The sequence below is a fragment of the Drosophila sechellia genome, chromosome X (assembly GCF_004382195.2).
Source record: "Drosophila sechellia strain sech25 chromosome X, ASM438219v1, whole genome shotgun sequence".
Classification (NCBI taxonomy): domain Eukaryota; kingdom Metazoa; phylum Arthropoda; class Insecta; order Diptera; family Drosophilidae; genus Drosophila; species Drosophila sechellia.
Genome location: NC_045954.1, coordinates 17,023,840 through 17,046,977, shown reverse-complemented (window position 1 = coordinate 17,046,977; position 23,138 = coordinate 17,023,840). Strand labels below are relative to the sequence as shown.

The 23,138-nt window shown below is 40.5% G+C and overlaps 1 protein-coding gene across 2 annotated transcripts; it reads right to left on the bottom strand.

Annotated features, from left to right (window-relative positions):
- Positions 1-218: 218 nt before the first annotated feature.
- Positions 219-22,714, bottom strand: LOC6618014 (UNC93-like protein). Of its 2 annotated transcripts, none has more exons than XM_002042286.2 (6): positions 21,718-22,714; positions 7,764-7,891; positions 3,029-3,163; positions 2,137-2,542; positions 870-1,723; positions 219-479 (listed from the first exon to the last, which is right to left on the bottom strand). In XM_002042286.2, the coding sequence occupies exons 2-6, from the start codon at positions 7,809-7,811 to the stop codon at positions 306-308; spliced, it is 1,617 nt and encodes a 538-aa protein (XP_002042322.1). In that variant the 5' UTR covers positions 7,812-7,891; positions 21,718-22,714; the 3' UTR covers positions 219-305. The 2 variants fall into 2 exon arrangements, with proteins under 2 accessions (XP_002042322.1, XP_032582626.1); XM_032726735.1 differs by lacking the exon at positions 21,718-22,714 and adding an exon at positions 11,039-11,219.
- Positions 22,715-23,138: the final 424 nt, after the last annotated feature.

Sequence of the window (23,138 nt, the reverse complement as noted above, 5' to 3'; positions counted from 1 at the left end):
AATGTTCTACTACAATACTACAACCACAAAAGTATGCAACGCGTCGCGACCTTCAATCGGCACTGGTTGCTTATCGATCGCGGTGCGTATTTGTCTATCGATAGTTATGCTAGTTTTCATTTTATCGATAGACCTCTTCGTCTTGTTTTTCAATCTTGTCTTTTTTGCATTTAAATCGATAAAGCATCCAATCAATTCTGCTTCCTTCTATCGATATCTTGATGGAATGTGGGGTGTGAGGGGCTTGTGCGGTGTTTTTTTTTGTGTTTTTGTTTTTGGGGTATCCTTGGGTGAGAATAAAACATTTACAGGCGCGTGACCACAATGTCCTCCTCGAGATCGTCCAGCTCGTCGTCGGTCTCCTCGACGCCATCTGCTCCTGCCTCGGCGGCGGCCAAAGCGGCGGCTGCTGCGGCGGCGGCGGCCTCCTTCTCCTTCTCCGCGGCCTCCAGCTTCTCCTGCTTCTTGAGCTTGCGTTGCTGGAATAGAGGAAAATATTAGGTTTCCGATATATATATACATTTGATAGCCCATTTCTAGGGATATTCGAGGTGGGGTTTCTCAAGGAAAGTCTAGATTTAATTCAATTCTTTTCTTTTTAAAAATTGTTCTCATCATTTTTTATAGATCTTTTAGAAACATAGCAACCACTTTTTATTTATTTTCTCCTGAGCTGATAAATGCAATATGCAAAAAGATTGCCTACTTTTGGGCATGAAAGGCAACGGGCAATATATTGATTCTATTTATTCTATTCTTTCTAGATATCAAATATTATAGTTTAAGTTTTATTCAAATCCCAAGACTACTTTCTTGTTGTAAAGAACCCCAACTAATAGCATTATTGTATTGTGGATGGGCAGACTTACCTTCTTCCTGTAGAGGATCTCCACAATCACGTAGCCGATGCAGCCGAGCGTGAGCACGGCCAGCAGAATGTAGAGCTTCATTTGCGTACAGAGTGTTGTGGCATAGGCGTAGGCAATCACGAATCCGGCGGACTCCCATAGGCGGTAGTTGGAGAAGGCGGCCTCCTTGTTCCTGCGGAACAGCAGTCCGTACAGTCCGTTGATCTGGGTCTGCCACACGGCATCGCCGACGCCCCACAGGCCGGACATGGCATAGAAGATGATGGGATTATCGGGATTGGGGCGCCAGAAGAGCTCGACGGTGATCAGGGTGAAGTGGACGACGGCGCCCAGGACAATGATGGGCGTGCGGCCGATGTACTTCATCACCGATCCGAAGAGGATCGAGCAGAGGGCATTCACCACACCGAAACAGATCATGACGAAGCCAATCTTGTTCACTCCCAGGGCGCAGGCCACATAGGCCTGGGTGAAATCGGCACCGATGAAAGCCTGCTCCATGCCAATGAAAACGGTGATGGGGATGAGGAGCTGCAGATTCGGTTTCTTCATCTGGCGGAAGGTGGCGGACAGCAGTTGCAGTCCGGACAACTCGGCGGCGGAGTTGGAGCCCTTGCGCTTCTCACCATACCGCTTGAGGGGATCCAGGAAGAAGGCGATGATGCAGACGGCGGCCACAATGCAGGACAGATAGATCATCGAGATCTCGAAGATCTCATCCTCTGGCGGACGCTCCAGGTTGCCATGGCCGCCACTTCCGGTGGTGCAGAAGTTGGCACCACAGAACTGCAAATCCTCCTCGCTGACCGTCGTGTTCGAGCTGCTGCCACCGCCATGAGCGCCGCTGGAGAGGACTAAAGGGGATGGCAGGATCTCACGTTAGTTGGGTATTAAATGTATAATGAAGTCTTGCAATCAGCCAGGGCCTAATCCTACTGCCCTACAGTCGCACGGCTCTTATCACAATTATGTTTACAAATGTTGTAGATTTCCGTGAATCGGAGATTATCGAATATGCTTCCTACTCGGTGGCCTCAAATGAGGCGGTTCTTAGTTATATGATTCCCGGTAGCTGGCAAAATCAAAAGCTAATACTTTATTAATTTAAGAGCCGTGGCAATCTTTTCAGTCTTTATGATCCGATAAGATTGCCGCTGACTTTTCGCAATTCTTTATGACCATCTCTGGCATGGAATTTTATACAGGAAGTTGGAGGTGATTATTTAGCATAGTTTCCTATTTGACTTTATGACAATATGAAACTCACCCAAACTGGAGATGAGATTGCCCCAGAGCTCAGCGGATTGCCAGGCCAGGAAGAAGAAGCCAAAGAATCGCACTATAATGGCATCCACCGCCTGTTCCGTGATCTTGGCATACACCTGTCCAACCTGCGTCAAATAGGTGGCCTTGGACGCCCACATGGGTGCGGCGCCCATACCCACAAGGATACCGGCGGGCACCAACGTGTAGAATCGCGGGAAGAGCTGGAATGCGATGTATGGTGCGTAGCAGAGCATGCTGCACACCAATGTCCATTTGACCGTTAGTTTCCTAATGATCAGAGTGGGCAGGAAGATGCAGGAGACCACCAAGGCGGCGTAGATCGCACTAAGCGACACTGTGCCCAGGCCATCCTTTGCGTTTATAGAGGATTGCAGATTGGCCGTGCCCTGGAATGGGAGAGTTTGGTTAGCTCATGGCTGTTGCTCTGCAAGCGCTTTTTGAATTTCGAATATCGAATTTATCGATAACACATCATTCGAGAAATGATGTGCGATAAATTTGGGAAATTAATGAAGCTGAGGAAAAAGTTGCTTAATAATGTAATTAGTTTTAAGTTATTGGTATTTAGTTTATAGTTTTTAGTTTCTAGTTTAGTTTTTTTTTTTTTTTTTGGTTTTTGGTTTTTGTTCAATTGTCAAAGATGGCGGTACATACTTTGCGATCAATATTCTTAAGTTATTTTAAATGCTGTTAATATCACAGAAAAATTCTGCAATAAATAAATATAACATTATTATACTTAGTGCATTCAAACAATTTGCAGTAGGTATGTCGGATTCAACAATTACATTAACAATACAATTTTGGCAACGTTTACTATAAATTTCGAAACTACAAATTTTTTTCGCGACCATGGCAATTGTGTCTCTCACCTGAAACGCTGTAAACTGCACCATGAAGGCGATCGAGATGATCGAGATATTCTTTAAGATGCGCCATTTCTCGGCCGGATTCAGCACAACTTTCTCTCGCAGCGAGGCGGTGTCGGGCTCGAAACCAGCTTTTGGCTAAAAATAAACGAAAAACAAGCAAAGAAAACATACATATCGTAAGCAAAGTGGCAACAGATCGGTATTCGCTTTTGGCCGCCTCACATCTCCCAGCTCAGATCGCCCATCTTTGAGCCCGAGGAGTGCAGCCAGCGGGGCAGTGGATACATACATACATATATGTATAGTATCAAATGGGATGGGATAATGAATGGATGATCGTGATCATGATCCTACTTTCTTTCTTATCTCCGCATTTTCGGAGCAGCGTTAACTTTCTTGCTATGTCTTTAGATAATAAACAAATTTATTTAAATTGCCGGCCATCAAAGTTAATTTCCTTTTGGGCTGTAAACCCAAATACACGGCGAGAAATTGGAGGGTGGAAAATATTAAAAAAAAAAAAAAATACCATTGTGAATGTTACACAATTAATGGTGCATTGATAAGTTATCTAGATGCTTTAATCTACAGAGCATTCCCAGTTCGTCTTGCCCCTTGACAGCTTTCATTTTCTGGTCTTGTTTTTGCCACCCCACACACTACAAGCATTAATTAATTATTTATGTGTTGGCGCATTTTACGCTTTTAGTTTCTAAAAAAAAACAAGGGGGGGAAAATTTTCGGATTGCTGCGCAGTCAATTTAAAAAGCCCGCACGCGTTTTGCTCGCGTTTCGCGCGCGTTTTTCGCATTGCGCATGCGTGGCGTGCCCTCTGCCCGCTTGTCGCCTCCGAAATGGCCATCGAAGTGCCCGTGGTGGTCCCGAGAACCGACCCAGAGCCAGAAACGGGCCCAAAGCCACTCCGAAACGGGCCATTTCGCATGCACCGCACAGGGCCAGAAGGTTACATCGATAGGATTACATACATATGTACATACATATGCATGTGGTCAGGGGCGTCGGCTTCGCAGGGGGTTCGGTTTAACCCACACGCGTTGTTATGCAAGTCGCCCCATCGATTACATTTTTTTTCACATTTTATCTGTTTCGTTCACTGGACATTGTGTGTGTGAGTGTTTAATTTGAGCCAACAATATGGACTTAATTACAGCACATAATAGTTGACGCTGTTCACACGATTTTAAAGTTAAGGAAATCGGCGGATCGGGCGAGTTGGGGGGCTATAGAAACCCCATTTTGTTTGTATGCAAATTGCAGACAGATTTCAGATACAAAAATCCCCTCGCTGCTTATCAGTATAATAAAATTGCATTTAAATTTATATTAAAAACGAAAAGTGAACAAAAAAATGGCAAACCATTAAAAACGTCAGCGAACACACACAAAAAAATATCCAAAAAAAGTGAAAAAAATCCTGAAACTCCCAAATGTCACATTTAATTAAGAGGTAGAAACGCAAAAGTGTAAAATTGAAAGTTGAGCGCAATTGCTTGACGCGAAGTGTAACAAAACTTCTAAAACAGCAGTAAGAAATTTTATATCGCGCATACGCCCTGTATGCGAACCTTTGTTGAAACTAGTGAAAAGGTTTGAAAAAGTTTGAAACTTGAATAAACAACTGCCGTTCGAAAGTATTGACTGACGGATTGCAATCGATAACCAAGCAATTAATTCTTTTTTTTTCTAAGAAATGCGATCGAGAATTCCCGCGAAACGCTTTGTGGTTAAAAAGCTGCAAGGGATTTTCTGCTATCAATGCAAGTTGCCACACCGCAAGTGCAATCAATGCTTGCAAAAAAAAAAATATGGGCTAGCATATGGCAAGTAGGTGAAAAATGCTAGGAAAATCATGACAATGCACAGAGCCAACTGGAAAACCACTCCTAACTGTCTGTGTTTGTTTGATGGCTGTGTGTGTGTGCCATGCTTTTCCCGCTAACAGCTGATATTTAGGTTTTGTTCACCCATTTTTCCTCGTTTTTTGTATTTTTTATACTTTACGAAGAAACGACAAGCCGAGCTTTGAAACAAGTGCGCGTAATAATAATGCCAGTGCACAGGGGAGGGGTGGGGGTTGCCATAATGATATGCGAGAGTGTTGGCAGCGACGCCGCTAGTTGAGAGACCGAGACAAACAAAAACCGCCGCAAACCAGTTCAAAGCGGCCAGGTGAGCGGACCGTCGCTTCGAGTGTGGCCGCAGGTGTGTGTTGATTTTGAATACATTTTTTTTCAAGTGTGTTTGCGTGAGTGCACCGGCAGAAAAAAGTAGCTCTTACTAGCAATATGAATTTAACTTTTAAAACATATAGCTATTGGACTGGCTTGCTAAGTTTAATAGTTATGATTATTCAAGAAAGCCTCACAAATTTATGCGAAAATGATTTTCAAAAAAATTTTTATAAACATGTAAAAAGGAAGCAAAACAAATTAGCTCTCTCCTTTTTTTTGAGCTGTGGAAGCCAATCACTTCGGCAACATGTTGCCAGCGACCTACTGTCTGCTGCATGTGTGTGCGTACGCCTGTTTGTTTGTGTGTCGCTGTCGGTGTCTGTCTGTGGCAACATGTTGCGCACGCGCTGCGCCGCACGAGATTTGCGTTTTATTTTTAAACGCGGCACGTTTCGTGTTTGCTCAGCTCACAAGTTTCCGCCACACCCCCCACCCCCTGGAGCGTTCCCTTCACATTTTACATGCCATTTGGCGTTGGTGCCTTACATACACCTGCGGTCAGCAGAATAGAGCTTAAGAGCCATAAAAGCGAGAAACGCGGATACATTTCATGGAAATATACAAGTTATTGAATGTATGTTAAGTAAGGTTTTTAGTAAAAACAAGGAAATTTAATTGATATTTACTGAATATGGTAATTGCTACTCATTTGAAATTCGATTGATTTTCATTGCTATTTATTTGATATTTATCCCATATTTATTGTCTATGTTTATATTTGCCATATATGCCAAACAATTATTATTCTGCTGACCGCCGCTGTAACGTTCTCTGGTTTCTTTTACGAATTTGTATTACTTTTTGGCTGCTGCGGTTCTGTGTTGGCCAAGCGAGGAAAACGAGTTTGGTTTCGATGTCTCCCAAGAACCGATTACACTGGGTGGGGGCATGGGTGTCTCTTGCGGAGGGGGTGGTCGAGGGTGGAGGAGGTGGAGGGGCGGGGGGAGTGGCCATTGTAAATTGGCAATATTTTATTATGAAACCTTGTCGGTGCTTTAATTGTGCAATACGTTTAGTTGCTGCTTGTTCGCCCGCTTGGTTTATTATTATTATTATTTTCATCGCTTTTAGTTTCTTCTGTTTCTGTTAGCTTATTTATTGCCAAATCGATTGGCCATCAGCTGGCTGGTCAAGTTTGTGGCTATGACATATCCATAAATACTTGCTAGCTGTGCGTGTGTGTGTGTGCGCGCTTTCTGCTGTCACATTTCTTTTTCTGCTTTTCAGCTTCTCGCGAGTGTTTTTCGAATTTTTGTCTTTGGTTTTCGGTTTTTGGTTTTTGGTTTTCAGTTTCTTGAGGTGAAATTTATTTCGCCTCATTAAAAGCCGAGCCAAGGAGTGGCCAAAGCCAACCACTCCACATGCTAATGATCATTCGAGTCCGAATTTTGGCTTAGTTCGACTGGGTATCTCGCTTTATTGAACACTTCCTCCCCAAAACTAAGGGCCATCGTAAAAAAAAAAACAAACTGTGACGCGTGTCATTATAAAACATGATTTCTTTGGCGAAGGCAAACACAGTCATTAGCTCAACATCAAAACAATACACTACTAAACAATATAAAAGGCAAAAAAAAAAAGGAAAAACAAAAAAACAAGCAGCCCTAGAAACTCGATAAGTGTAATCCACCTTATATATTATTTGACTATATGGCCAAATGCTATATATATGTATATACACATTCGTCCATGCATGAATGAATGCCAAAAACGAGACGGGAGAATGTGAATGTGACAGCAATTTTCAAGTATCAGCTTTTATGGCCATTTCGATAGGTTCTATGCGAACCCGGGAAATTCCCAATCCGTCTGATTAAGACTCGATCTTGGCTAGGTGTTTATAAGGTTGGCCATGTGCACTGCACATTTTGCAGAAAGTCCGTTCTATAATTTAATCTAAACTAATTGCAATCACTTCCTATGCGCGCTATTTCTCATTGAACTGGTAGGTAAACCAGTTGATATAATTAATTGTAATTACCCTACTAAATCTAATTCTAATTAACCGACTAGGGCGATAATGTTCTTGTGTGAGATCTGCTGAACGGATAAGGCAACTGGGTTAGGATTCGGTATGCAGGGCTAATTAGTAGCGAGTGGAGGTAAGGTAAACACAATTAAGAGACCCTGGTTAGAAGACCCATACCAACCCAGCGAACTGACTAACGAATTGAGGTTCCTGCCCCAAATTTGGTATAGGGTTTCCTGACACTTTTTAATGTTGAATAATTGAGGAAGAGTTATCATTTAATTATGCAGAACTCGAAATAATGAGCCTTGTTTCGTAATTTCTTTTCGCTCGCCTTTGTTTACAAGATTTGTGGGCCGGTGATTTCATTATGGGTACGTTGACGTGTCCAGCGCTTCTTCAAGATGAATGAGGTGGGAGGAGGGAGCCAGGTAAGCACTCCTCGGGCTGGAGAACTACTTGGGATCCCATCCAAATCCCATACCAGGGCGCACAACAAAATATAAACACTCACCTTGACGGGCTCATCGTTCTCGAAACCGGCGTTCGTGAAACCAGTCATCTTGCTGGCTCTTTGTGTTGTCCGCTCCCTTTTGGATTTATTTGGGCCTGGTTAATCAATTAAGCCAAGGGAAAAGTGGGCTGCAAGCACAGAAAGAGAGAGAAAAAGACATGTAACACCATTAGATGATTATAAAGCCATTTGTTCGCGATTGCGAGTGGGCAAAGTCAGCGATTTGCCAGTGTGTGTGTGTATGTGCGCAACAAAGGTAATAACAATAATCATAAAAAATATAATAACTTCAATACTGAAAGATTTTTGTTATTGAAAATTGCCTGGACCGAGCCATAATTGATGAAAATTTCGTAGACAAATTTGATGGCACTGACTGCTTGACTGACTGACTGACTGACTGACCGTATATACTCGTACTCGTATCTACTATAAATATATATTATACTACGAGTGTAGCCCAGGAACAATTGCGAATCTGTTTGAGATTCAGAAGCATTTCGCCAAAGTCTTCCCCATTCATTTGGCCCGCGCGTTCCCATCGGTTGGTTACCAATTTTGCCATTGTCTAATTGTTTATAATTGACATACCCTGCCCCTCCTCGTTTCGGCCGCAGTTCAAGTTCATGTCCAATTAATTGCATATTAGGCGGTATCAAAAACTATTATTCAGGCCCCTCAACTGAAGCGACAAAACACAATGAAACCCCTGACGACACAAAAAAAAAAAAAAAAACACTAAAATATCAAACACACACTCGCACAAAACCAGTAATGATAATAAAAAAAAAAATTGGGTAAACTTTTTATGGCCAGACATTGGCATAGAAATTCTCAAAGGAAATAAGCACAGCAAATTAACGATTGCTATCGTTAATGCTAACAATAAATAATAAAAAACTCCAGCATGAAAATGCTAAAAACTTTATGAGTTATAATCATGTCGCTGTCGATCGCCGGCTTCGGTTTCTTTTTACAATTCTACATAAATTAATATTTATTTATGCTAACTAAGAAGATAACATTTTAAGAAAAAAAAACGAAACGACTGCAAAAAGATGAGGATATAGACCGAAAATATCGATGGCCTAGCCAAGTGATCGTAGTTTGAAGTCACGTGTGGATCAGTGAACTATAGCCAAACAAAAGTTTATCGTATCTATTCTAAAACTTGTTGGATTTTTATTGTTGCTATTTTAAAGAGCTTTAACTGTTTTCTAGCCCTAGCTATCATTACATTTGGGTATATTTGTACTTTTTACAAATTATACATTTTAGTAAACTATTTACTATTGAATCTTGTGTTCCATATATTCAATTTTTATTCAATTTAGTTGTGAGTTGGAACCTTTTAATGATTTCATTAGTAGATCCTATGACTGATGTGTATTGTTACTATAATGTGGTATAAACGGCAGTTCCAGGTGTCCAACGGATTTTCGCAGTCACTCTGGCAATTGTCTAAGATGTTTTGTGATGCAATCCGTGACTCGTCACTATGCGGCATGTGACTTCACATGCATTATATATGGGACTGGGTGTTATGGCAGTGACAGTTGAATTTGTGACTCGAAGAGCGCGTGAACAGTGCGTTCGATAAGTTCTCTACCGGCTGTGCTTATGATTGATATGTATATACAATATGCTAACGATTAGTGGGAATTAAGTATTCGATTTGGTTCGGCTACTATCGCAGATAATACGTCAGATAATACGACGTAGTTTGGTCATTTCGGGTTTTTATTATTTACGAAGAAATCCAGCAGCGATAGCACAAAACCTGGCCAAAATGAATACGGCTCGTAAAGAACTTGCTACTGGCGACTGCTAGCCACGATCCAATGACGTCATAACAACAAAGTCGGCGCCGTCTAATGCTAATTATCTTAAAGTCGAACAGCTGGCAGAAGTCGATAGTCTTTATAGTATATACCTCTCGTAAGAAATATACACGAATACAATATGAGCATGCCAGAATATTCGGCCAGCACGTGTTGTTTTCTGAGCCTTTCAATTGGCCGATTTGGCCGATTGGCGATATAGTTTTAGCGGATTTCCACGATTTCACTGATGGCATGCATTCGGTTAAAAACTAAATAAGCCGCCAGCTCTTATATAAAACGTATAATATGTATAATAGATACATCTATGATCCGAATTTGGTCGGCAATTGGCGGTTCTGTACGTTTAAGCCAAAGATTTTTATGGCTGTGTGCGTGTTTTCGTATATATCGTATATAGTACATGAAAAAAAAGCGACACGCGCCAAAACGTCATTAAAAAGCAAGCAGTGCGATTTCAATTATTATTCTAGCGAAATAACGCACTCAGCAAAGTCGGGAACTCCATAACACATCGTCCATATCATCGTCGAATCTATTTCCCCTTCCATCCAACGCGTTTCGAAATCGGCTATAGACAATCTGCATTATCTTGGCCGCGCGTAGATCGGGACTTAAGTGGCCTACAAATTGGCTAGTGCCAAAAGTTGTTTCATTGTTATTCGCTCGCTTTTATTTAATATTATTTCCATTTTGCTACGAAGCCAGCCCTTCACCCAAAATTTTGCTCATACTTTGCACTTTTTGGGGATACTCTTGAAAAAATCAAAAGTTTGTGGATGGAAAATGTGGCACTTGCTAATTTATAGCATCTATTTCTGCAAATTTGAAATTCCAATTTATTGAAATTTTTTCTAACATTTGCGATCAAAATTGAATTTTTTTCTACATTTTTTTTCAAACCAATAAAAAGCTCCTAAGCTGAACCACTATTTTTTTTTTTTTTTTGGCAACAAGTGAACTTGGCAAGAAAAAAGGAAGAACAGCTACTTTTTCAACAAATCGTTTCGAATCGAAACGTATTATTTTTATACAAGATTTAAGACTTTTTCCGACACGCGGAACTCTCGCGGTTTCCGCAATTGAAAAATAAAATCTATAGTATTATTCGTGTGGCAGTGGAAAACCTTAAACCGAATGCTTTATGGCACTTGTTCAACGAGTTGTTTGCTTTTTCCTCTCTTTATAGAGTAACTCAAGACTGTCGGCGTGTTTTGATTTTTATTACTAAATACTACAATTTGCTTTAATTTGTTTCTTTCTGCATTCGAATTTGGTTATTTGGAATGCGCTTTTGTTGCTCTTTCGCTTCGCTTTGCTCAGATTTATGGCTTTTTTCTTTTTCTTTTTTTTTAGCCTTGTTTGTTGGCTTGATGTTTGTGCTTTTGGGGCTTTGGCAGGATCTTCACTTTTTTTTAAAAGGGTCACACTCACAATTGTCGGGCAAAAAAAAGGCGAATCCTTCGGCCGGTGGACACGGAACTCGAAACGTGAAAGTTGAAACTTGAAACTCGAACCTCGAGCCTTGACGATCGATTCTCGATTTTCGGACTAAGCCAAGGAATAAAGGGAACTCCAGGTGGCCAAGTGGCTGTCTCAGAGCCTCGCAGTACAATGCCAAGAAACTGCGACAACGTGCGAATTTTAAACGAAAAGCACTTTCTAGCTAATTGGAGTGATTAGTGGCAGGCGTCGCTGTCGACGTCGACGTCGCCGCCGACGTCGCCACCAGGTAATCGCAAATGGCGGTCCAAGAGCTGGCCAAGATATATGTGGGCAAGGTTATCGCCTGGCCGGAGCTAACTGTAAATAATCGGACAGGGACGGAGATAGAGCGACGACCATTCCGCCCCAGCGCCATTATTATATATACATATATATATATATATATATTTAACTATATGTATTTGTTGTACTCGTCTCATAGTGTTCTGCTCATTTTGGGCCTGATTTACCTTTGCCAATTTCAAAGGGGGCCCAGATAACTGGGCGGCAAGTGTGCGGTGGGTGGCAGGTGGGCGTGGCAGCTAAATCGCCGATTGCCCGTGGGTCGTGTGGCAGCTCTCAGGAGCGGTTCAGTCGAGGAAGTGCGCCACAAGATCATATTGCGGGGCCCCTATATTTTTCAGTCTTTGGAGACTTCTAAGGATGCACTGGAATATCTTGTTAGCAAGATAGAATAAGATTCGAAAAGTTACTAAACAGAAGCAATATCTGAGCTGGAATTAGTATGCCGGACGGATCCGACGGGACAACCGCTCCTGGGCGATAGGAGGGCTCTTCAGCTGTCGAGAGATTGATACTTTGAAGCGCTGAAGCGAGGAGTGGATCCGGCTCGATAAGATTAGTCGGTTCCAGCTCCAACAACATATACAACGGCTATTTATTGTCTCTATTTGGACGCGGCAATAGTCGTTCCATAAACTCTAATTAATAAACGCGCACGGGTTGATCGAAGGGCGTTTTTGGGGGGCGGTGGGTGGTGTGGTATTTTTTCCTTTTTTTTTTCGGGTGGCTCATCCTATCAAAAAAATTTGATAGCTAAGTTATCGCCATTATTAGCGCGTGATTATGTGGACTGTGATTTCGATGCCGGCGATCGTAAATAATATACTATGATTAGGACAAAGTTACGCGGAAAACCGGGCAATAAAAAATCGGGTGTCCACGGGTTTTAGGGATTTTTTACCACTTGCTACCGTCTTTTTCTTTGTTTCGTTTCGAATCGAATCGAATTCATTCGCTTTATGGCCACTTGGCCATTTCGGAGCCCATTTGAAAGTGGCTCAAGTGCCTGTGACTAAGGGTCTTCGGTTTATCGGGATATCAATAAATTCGGTCACTCGAAAGTCGAGAATCGGGTGACAGGCGCTAATGAAGAATGACGGATGAAATTGCCCCTACTCAAAATAGAATATACGTATTTTATTGAGATTGCTGCAAACTCCAAATTCGTTGCCAAAAATAATTGGAAATGCGCAAAGCGAGTGTATCACAGGCACCGTCAACTGGCTACGCGCAGCAGTTGTGTCAACAAAAGTATGATGCCCGCGTTGAAGGGTATCGCACTTGACACATGTCTGGGTTTATTCACACACCGATCGGCCATAAGTCGGCTATGAGTCTATGGAGCTATATAGACATGAAGCCATGGAGTCATGGAGCTGCAAAGCCACCAAGACTCGTTGCGGATCTGGCCCGAAGGGAAGACCCAACTGGAAGGAACGATCAAGAGCCGCACAAAATATTTGCTATTTGGATGACCCAGTTTTCGGGCCAAAGCAACCAAATAAAAAATGCCAAGACTTAGGTGGAGAAAAAAAAACCATACACTTCGATTGGCATTGGTGGGCATTTGAATAAACCAACGAATGTAGTTTCTTTCAGAAGCAAACTTTTTGTTTATGAGTTGTTTTTTAAGTTTCGGTATTTAACAAAATTTACAAATAACCTGTAACAGTTATATAAAGTACTGGCACTTTAGTTATTTAAATGACTTTAGGAGGAATGATCTAATGAATTAAAAAAGAGGTTTTTATGAACCTTCTTATTGCCGTTCTTAAATGAACATTACAAATGGTTATAAAACCTGCAAGTAGCTCTTAATCACTTAACTGAATATAGGTGCCCTTCTCACTCACTTATCCTTTTGAGTGTGCAACTCATCGAAGTGCATTTGCCTCTACGTGCCCAGATAGTCGATAAACCGATCTTTGATCTCTAAAGGTTAAGTAGCCGCACACATTGTATGGCGTATCAGTCTAATAGATCGTTTAAAATCAATTAATCTTCGATTCGGTGTGTACTTAGGCCCTAAAGCCACGAGAGACCATCGACATAAGTCAATGGCTGATTGATAGAGACAGCTTATCACTCGCAATACAACAATGGCAGTCGCATAACGCCAACAACAACCATTGAAAGTCGAAAATCGAAAATCGAAGGCTAAACCATTGATAAACGACACATAAACAGGAAAAGCTGCCAGCTAGGGAAGTAATACACGAGTATAATGACTCACGAGATCTGAGGCGATCTGTTACCAAGTCAAATGGGTCAAAAATGTGAATAACAACTGATGAAATGGGTGGCCAAATCACTGGCTATTCTTGGTGCCAGAGGCCCGACTTCTATCGATATCGATATTGAAATTGATATTGATATTATATTAATTAAAACTTTTTTCCAACCCATTTTTGTTGCTGCAGTGAATTTCACAAAATCTCCACACACATATATGACAATTTTTTGCTGGTCACGTGCATGGATCTCGAGTGGGCTAAAAAAAAAAAAAAACGCTGGGAACCCAACTGGTTTCGTCGTCGGCAATTGTGGCCATACACTTTTTGCCTTTTTCTCTGTCTTTTTTTGTCTTTTTGCGGCCATTTGCCTATTTATAGCCAATATTTTTAGCCGCTGATTTCATTTCATTTGCTGGAGTGTCCGATACTCGAGGCGCGTACATATATTTTAATTAAAGTAACAACACAAATCGCTTAAGTGACCAGCGACCAGCGACAAATTGTCTAAGGGGGATTAGAGATTGCGGCACACACGTCGTATGCGCGATTTCTGTTCAGATCTTAGCCAGATAGACGTATAAGCCATTCGGGATTTTTGGAGGGTGCAATTCCAATTTTCAATTCTGATTAGACACTTGATAGCCCGCGTTCTACGAGATGTTTCTACAGGAAATTATAGTTAGTTGGCCTAACGAAATTGATAGCCGAACAAAAAAAAAATACATAAAGACTTTGTGCAGGTGCGAAAAAAAAGTTTTGAAGCAGCCAGATTATAATTAAATATATTTATTTATTTTATTTTTTCGCGATGTTACACATATTGAAAACAACATGCTCCAAAACTTGACTAACAATTCGAGTAGCCACACTGTTTCGCTTTGTTGGCCGTCGGCCGAGTTGATTGAACTGGCCCAAAAGCAATTGTACACGACAATTACTTAATAACAATACGTTTCATATATCGGCCTGTATCTCTATGTGATATAATTAAAATCTTGGCTCTTAATTGTTGTCGAATGTCAACGAGATCGGTACAAAGGCGGATTGATTTTGGCGATTTGATAACAAGGCCCTAATGACAGGTAATCTTCGAGGGGCGTGGCACGGGGGCCAAAGCGATTTGCATTGTGTTCGGGGGCAAAGTGAAAATGGGAAAACCGCGGCAAAATAATACAAAAATTGTTGGCCACAAATCTGAGAGATCAGAAAACAAAACACAGAAATAATCAAAACATAGAGCGAGAAAAAAAAGATTCTCCCAGGTTAAATCACAGTGAAATTAACACGCAACTGTGCACACAATAATCGTATTAATAACAATGATTTCCAGAGTCCCCCGTTCCACACATACATCGAATATAGTTATATATATATATATATATATATAACGTGCATATATGTTATATATGGGCATTATTTTGTTTTGTGATATTATATGAACTAAGGCTCGGGTTAGCCAATTTCCTCCCGCCAATTTGAACCTCGTCGAGTGAGTTTGCGTGATTTGTCTGGCCATAAAATATTATATTGGTATAACCGGGCTGTAATCGGCATGCTCGCCATATATCATATAGTATATACATATATATTACCTGTGTGCACCTGTGCGCACGTGTGTGTGTGCGGGATGGTTGGATGGCAGAAATCAGAAATCACGGCTTAATCAAATTTAAATTGATTGATTTGGCGGCGGCCGTAAAGATTACTGCACGCGGCTATAAATCGATTGATTCGTATCGTATCGCTATCAGCAGCTCATTTATAGCGCGTTATACAATAAAATAGTGCCATAAAATTATGGCCGGGATTAGTTGGCTAAGAGGAAGTGACTCTAAGGGAATCCAGAGTCTAGCGAAATTCCGGCACTCGAAAGGGTTCTGCACGTGCGGCCATTGAAAGTGAAAGGTTCTAGAAAGCTAATGACCTTAGTTGCAAAGGTCTCAGCCGAATATATTTTCATATAGATAGCATTTCATTCATTTCACTCGACTGAGAGAAAGAAAGTACTGTGCGCACAAGACAACCTAGACCTTGAGCCGGCTAAAAACATCCGATTGACATCTAACAGGTCGCCAAGACTCGTCATCGAAATTCTTCTATGTATGTGTACATATATACATTTCTGCTATTGCAATTTCAATTTCAAGAACACAACTGCATTGCATTTTCGAATGGCTGGCTCTTGCAACCGAAGCTATTTGCAACCTGAAACATTCTGCAAGAGAAGATGTATTTCTCTTTGCATCAAGTATACGCAGCGTTGCTCTGCCCGGGCAAATATTGCGCATACGCCGCGTGTGTTTTTTGCACATCTTGGCCAACTGCTTCCCACAGCAGCGCAGCGAGAAATAAAAGCACACAAAAAAGCCAACAAATCACCGCGTAATACAGCGAACTGAACTAAAAATGGCCAAGACCGAGACCTTCGTCCGCGATTAGAATGCAATTAGTGGCAGCAAGCAAACGGCAAACACAAAAAAAAAACGCAAAAAAAAATAACAAAACTGTAATAGAAAAAACTCCTCGAAAAAAAAGTGTTCTAACAAAACATTGCATTGAGCTTTATTTCATTCTGCTCGATTTTAATTCAATTTTTTACTCTGCCCGCCGCCGTTTCAGTTTCGTTTTCAGCTAGTTGTCGTTTTTTATTTATTTATTTTTCATTTGCTCCGGCATTATTTTTTTTTATCTGTCATAATAACTTCCGCTTCAGGCTCTCTTTACGAGCGTAAGAATAATTAGAGGGGGCTATACAGAACCGAGTTCTTTACTTAACCCACATTGTTTTGCCCATGAGGTTTATTTTCGGCAAGAATTTTGGCATGAAGAGATTATGGGAAGAGAATAATGCCTTGTCACCTGTCTGCTTTTATTTTTATTTATTTTTGTGGCCAAATAAATTGGGAATCGAAGGGAATATGCATTCAAGCAGCACATTCAAATGATTTTCGAAAAGATTTCGATGGTGTGAAACCTTCGAGAAATTTATATATCCGTATCTTTTTTTCTTACGGCTGTCATCTTATCATCTTCGAAATAACTCTAATAAATGCTTCATAAAAAATAAATGTAAGAACTTAAGCGTAAAAAGATTATTAGAAAACTAATGCCCAGTCACCTGTCCGTTTGTATTGTTTTGTATATATATTTTTTTTTGTGGACAAATAAAGGAAAAATCAGAAATCCGCCTCTGCTTTCGGCCATTAAGTGTTTGCCCAGTCGGCGGCTTAAACTCAATTGTTTGGCTTTTGATATTTGTCCGTGTTTTTCTGCGTCGCAAAACATGGGTCTTTCCCAAGCGCCTTCATTTCAAAAATCAAGAGAAGACACAAAAATTGGGGGGCATAATGGGACATAATGAACGTGTTATATAATCGCAGAGCACATCAAAGTTCAATGTTTGCCATTGAGACGCTTCTAGCACTATCATATCACTCGGTGATATTATGAAATGCGAATGGGAATGGGAATACGAATACCAAATCTTATCTAGCAGCGGCCACGAGTCTGGATGCTATATACCCGTATTCGGATTCCGAATCGGATTCGGGCTCATCAGCGACGTGGCTGGTCATACGGTGGCTCTTATCACGGGGAGCTGGTAATTATTTGGCTATAAATAACAATAAAAACCTGATCATAAAACTCACAGCGCACCTTATCACGATAATGATCGTTGGCCGCTTGGCTACCGTCTTTCATTTCGGTATCTCTCGCAGTTTTATAATTTCCCTCGATTTCAATGGGGTGGAAAACCAAAAAGCAAAAACCCAAAATTCCAAAGAGACTAAATCAAAATCAACACCAGATCACTGAGCCTGTTAATGGAAAGTTTTGATTGCGACTTGGAAGTTTTCCCAGCGCCTTGAAACTCCGATTCTAGAGGTTACAAGCCGACTCATGTTTATTTCATTCACAAAAGAAACTCGTCAGCGGCAACAAAAGATGCCTACAAACATATACGCGTATGTGATCCATATATGTATCTATATATTCATATCTGATGTAAACGAGTTTTAGTCTTATTTTCTGTCGCCGATCATGGCTGCTCGAGGCTTATGCAATGTTGCCTATGGCTTTTATCACTTGCTGCGGCCCCAAAGTGTTGGCCATTCCAATTGACCAAGTTGGCCAAAAAAGATTCTAAGGATGATTTTACCAAATTCACACAGCTCTGTAGGATGTGACATTAACTGAGAATTAAACAAACTGAAAATAAAACGTATCTCGCAGATTGCTAGCCTGGCGTATTAAATTATATAGTTTACCCAGCAACCTTGCTTAACATTACAATTAAATAAGAAAAAAAATATAGGGCAGCCATAAATTGTGCAATAAATAAAAGCGGGGATTAGTGCGAGTTGTAAAAGAGGCGGAATAAGTGGCGCATTTTATCAGATATTATATTCGCCTTATTTAATCATGCTATAACGAATTCCGGGAAAAATAAACGATTACGTGCAAACATGAATTTGAGTAGAATACAAAGCCGCATTTTAGCCCACTTTTTTTTGTCTTTAACCAGTTTCGCTAACTTCTTTATCAGGCTGCTGTGTCTGGGGCTCTTCCCCGAAAAATGCAAATCGAGCGAATTGGCTGACTAATTACCCCTTGATATCTAGATTTGAATTCCAGACGATGATGATGATGATGGGTGCGCCTGTTTGCCGTGTTGCCAACTTTAATGAAGTGATAACACATTGGACGGGCCAAGAAGACGCTCCAATTTTGCTTTCGGATGGAGGATGCTAATTTGCCGTTTACATAAACTTGATTTGCCCAGCGTATTAACGAGACGGGAGTCAATATTTGCCAGGCCATTTGGCACTGGTCGTGCCAACGAGGATGCGACCAACGGGGCGGATGAGTAATAAAGTCAAGCTGCCGTCTTCAACGCTGTCATTCAAGACGAAGTTGTTGTGCAAACGATCGCAGAACGATATCAACAGCAGATATAGCTGCCATAAAGCAGACGCAAAAAAAAAAGAACTCAGATATTATTATCATCATTGTGTTTCGGTTTTTGTTTTACATCTGCAGCGTCAACAGTGCCGAAAAAACTGTGCATAAACAAATACAGAATGAACTATAGACAAAGAGAGTTGTTCGCCCAACAACAATGGAAAAGTTGTCGGATTGTCTGATCTATATCGCTTACTATATATAAAGCCATAGGCTTCAAGTTTCCCTGGTCGAGTTCATAATTTAAGTTGCTGCCAATTTTATCGCTTACTTGGCTATATTTCTGATTGATTAATGGCCGACTATCTGAAAAACTCGTTCGTCATTAAGAAAATAATTCGGGTATTTGTTTTCATCTATTTTAAATGATGATTACTTCGGTGGTGTTCAATTTATGGCCATGTTTTGGGAGTACGAGTATAAGACTTAATTTATGGCCAAGTTCCTGATCTACAAATTGATAATTTAAGCGACAGGAATTTATGAAATGTTATTTTAAAGATTTTTCAGTATCAATCAATTTTGTTGCTGAGTTTGATGGGTTAATTAATTTTCAGTTTGCCTGCAATAGTTTGCAGTTTGCTTTTCGATTTATGGGAACATTTCCGAAGACAATTAAGATGAAAAAATTTTGCCTTGCATAAATATCTAAATATCTAGATTCAACGCAATCACTTAATTTCGTGTTGTTTAAATTTCTTTAAAAATATTTGAAACAATTGTTAATAAAAATATTTATTGAATGCCTGAAAACAGCCAAGTTCTCAACGTTGAATATTTAGTTATGTAGTTGTTTAGTTTATAGTTTAATTAAGCAACCAATTTTAATTGCCCGCAAAGCGTTGCAATAATTGCTCGGATATACATATATATTATTTTCGGTTGGATAATAATAAGGCTGCTAATTGAATAAGACTTAATAAATCTGGTAAGAATAATCGCATTCTACAGCATTCTACATACCGTTATGAGTTTTTACAATTATTGTGCGACTCATTGAGCCATAAATATTTCATAATTAAATAAAGAGTTTGATTTGTATCTGTGTTTGCTGTCTGATATTTTTGTTCGTTTTTTCGTTTTTTTTTTTTTTTTGCGGAAGTGCATTGATTTTCCACTCAAGTGGGCACTTGACTCGCCGCTGTCGTCATGAATTGATTTTCTCACCTTTATTTACTTAACTTTTTCAGCTTCTCCTCTCGCACCGCGCAGCGCTCGAAAAATGTTAATTAGTTTTTTTCCCCCGGCGGCCAGCACTTTTAATTAGAACTTAGTATTAGTATTTCTGTTTGTCAGCAGCGGCATTTGTTTCTAGGTGAATTGTTATCGCAACATTTATGCAAATTGCCATTGCAAGTGGGCAATTTGTGTGCGGAAATCCGCTTGCAAACGCATCTTCATGCAACTTGGCTCTAAAAAAAAAAAACACTCGCAGCAATCGAAAAAATCGAACAAATCGACTAAAAATCGAAATCGAAAAAAGCCCCATGTGGATCCCAATAGTGAAAGTTTTCTATGCTGATCCGTGGCGCCAGATGTGAGCTGCCTGCCATATAAGCCACACATAACACAGATACTCGCATGCATATATATATATATAAAAGATATATACAAGGCGTAAGCCGACGACGCCGATTGACAAGCTGCGCATGCGCGGCCATCGCTTAAATAACGCCCCGTGTCTCTGTATCGCGCATGCCAAAATTCAAAATCCCCAGTCTATGTCCCCCCGGGTTTTCAAGACCCCTGTCAGCCCTGTTCCCCTGTTCCGCAAGCCTCAATCCCAAATCCCAAAAAGTATCCATCAGATACAGCGCGTCACATGGCCATAGATGGGCGTGTGGGTGTGGACCACCCACAAAACCCCATTTGTGCCAAATTATCCGACATAAAAATTACGGGTACGTTAGGGAATTCGAGTGAATAATGATTTAAAATCTTTTGGCGACCTGAATATTTCCCTCGAAATCTTTATCTGCATTTCCACGAAATTACTTGCTTCGTAAGATATTTAAATTTGCCACTTCGCAAACTAAGGCTTTCGTCTGCACAAAATATTCGAATGTTTAAATTTAATTGGCACTTGTGCCTAGAACATAGGTAGTTAGATTTTTATAGCTCACTTTGCAAGTGCAAATTCGATTGCTAGTATAGTAAAGTCTGGAATTTTCAGCTCCATTAACTAACACCGCCCTTCGTTTGAAAGTCATTCACTTTCTTAAGTTGAAAGTCACAGTTTGCAAGTGAAAAGCGATTATCGTAAATAAATTAGGCGCAAAAATTGGGCTGTATTTCAAAGATTGTTAGGTTTTTCCCAAAGTCCACACATAACTCAAATGTTTTACGCCAATAATAAATGTTGCGAATATTTTTGAGAAAATATATTGGTAACATAAGATAGATGTGATTGAACTAGCTCAACTTCTACGCTCAACTTGAGGGGGGAACAACCCCATTTGCCACGCCCACTTGGCTTTCATTAGAATTGCCTAACAACTTCCACTTTTGCCTTGTTTGGTTTTATTTTATTGTTTTATTTTTATTTCTATTTTGTGTTGTTTTTGGCCCCACTAAGCCGCAAAGTTTATGCAATTTGTTTATTTATATTTGCGGCAGCCAGTTGTTTTGGGTCTTTGGGTTTTTCGCCCCTGTAAATGAATTCTCATGATTAAGAAGGTTCGTTGTATTTTTATAAAAATGAATAATAGTTGCAAAACAGTGTTTAAGTGCTTTGATTGTTTTCAATGAAATGCAATATTTAGGTATGTTATATAAGTGTGTTTGTTTTCTAAACACTTACTGTTATATAATTTAGCATGTTATATAAGTTTATATAGGGGATTGGCCTATGCTTAAATAATTCCGCACTCAATTTGCTTTCTTCAAACTATTCAACACAATGAATATTTTAAAATACCTAACAAACAGAATTCATTAAAAAAAGAGCGTATTTAAAGGTAAAATTCAGACAAAGCCAGGCTTCATGCTCTTCAAAAATGCCACCAATTTTCAAATATATGTATTAAACTATCTACAGGATACTGTATCTCGCTAACTTCAAGTCTCATATGCTCGGGGTCCAGACTTTTTAGATCCCTTAGCAAGCTTTAAGTTGGCTCCTGCACTTACCGTTATTTGTGGATCTGCAACTCTTGAGAGAGCGACTTCCAGTCTTCACAGCGTGTGTCTGTGTGTGAGTGTGTGTGGGCTTGTGTTCGGGGTGCGTGTGTGTGCGTGAGCGTGTGTGGAAGGCCCAAAAAAACAGGATGCGCTGCTTTGCCGCTTAACGAAAAAAAATGCACTTCCGTCTTTTAATGCGATCGCCTTTGTGTTGGTGAGCGCGCTTTTGAACTCCTGAATTATGATATTATTGTTTTTATTTTGTTTATTGTTTTTATAATTTTTGTTTGTTTTTTTGGCAATTAAATGTTATGCAATTGAATGGATTTTGTTGCTCTTTTGTTCTGGACTTTGAAGCAGGAAGCTTAAGGGGGGCTTTTTGGGGGCGAATGGTTTACATTTCCGTTGGGCGAAAATATGGATTCGCAAAAAAAAATGTCACAAGGATGCGTGGTCACCAAAAAAGTCACATATGTGCTTTAGCTTTTATTTATTTATAGCGTATTCGATTATTTTCGAATTGCAATTTATTTTCGAAATTAAAATTTGTTTCTTTTTTCGAAATTTTCAGAGAGAGGGAATAGCACACGACCAACTTGAAAACGCACTAAAACGGTATTAAAAGCCGAGACTAAAATTAACTTTGCAAGTAATTTACAAGCCGGAGCCGAAGCGAAGCCCGAAAAAAGCCGAAGTTGGCCGAAAGCGAGAGCGAGAGAGCGCCCGAGAGTTCACTTCACTTTTTTCTTGATATTTATCGCTGTTGCTGTTGTTGTTGTTGTTGTTGTCTTGTCACAGATCGTTATTATAATTGTTGTTGTTGTTGCGGGGGAGAGAGAGATGCGATGCCCTTGTTGCAGTTGTTGCTGCTGCTGCCGTTGCGGTGCCAGATAAAATGGATAATGGCAAAAAATCAGCCGAAATCAGCTAAAATCAGGCAAAATCAGCTGCTCGTTATCGCTCTCGAGTGCTGCTGTGGTGGCCAAACGTTGATCGCTGGCCGTTCGCTTGGGAATGATGTTGGCTTAAAGCCCGGCGCTACGTAATATACGCTCAGATCCTGTTTGCATGCCGTCGACGTCGCTGCCGGCGCCGCTGTCGACGTCGCAGCCGGCGGCAGAAGAGAGCGATGCGAAGAGAAAGATCACGAGCTTTTTTCCGATTCCGATTTTTGTTGGCCCTGCATCGCACAGTGGGCCAGAAAGCGGAAAATGCCAGTTGGCTGTTTGCCCAGACACAAAAATACAACAAAAAAACGGTGAATAATTGAATCAAATTGTTTTGGTAAACATTAGCCTTTTGGCAGTTTGCCTATTACGTTTTAACAAATCAAATATATTTTAAGTGCAAAATAACATGTTCACAAATATTACAAGGAACCTATTTAAAGCATCGTAAGAATGTTAGTATCGCGAAAATTTCTCTTTCGA

What these genes read in the sequence shown, in the direction of transcription:
- LOC6618014 (XM_002042286.2), bottom strand. Translation starts at nt 7,811, where the DNA reads ATGACTGGTTTCACGAACGCCGGTTTCGAGAACGATGAGCCCGTCAAG. An exon ending in CAATCTCATCTCCAGTTTGG is followed by an intron (nt 1,724 to 2,136) that starts GTGAGTTTCATA and finishes CATCCCCTTTAG; the next exon opens with TCCTCTCCAGCGGCGCTCAT. An exon ending in AGATCCTCTACAGGAAGAAG is followed by an intron (nt 480 to 869) that starts GTAAGTCTGCCC and finishes CCTCTATTCCAG; the next exon opens with CAACGCAAGCTCAAGAAGCA.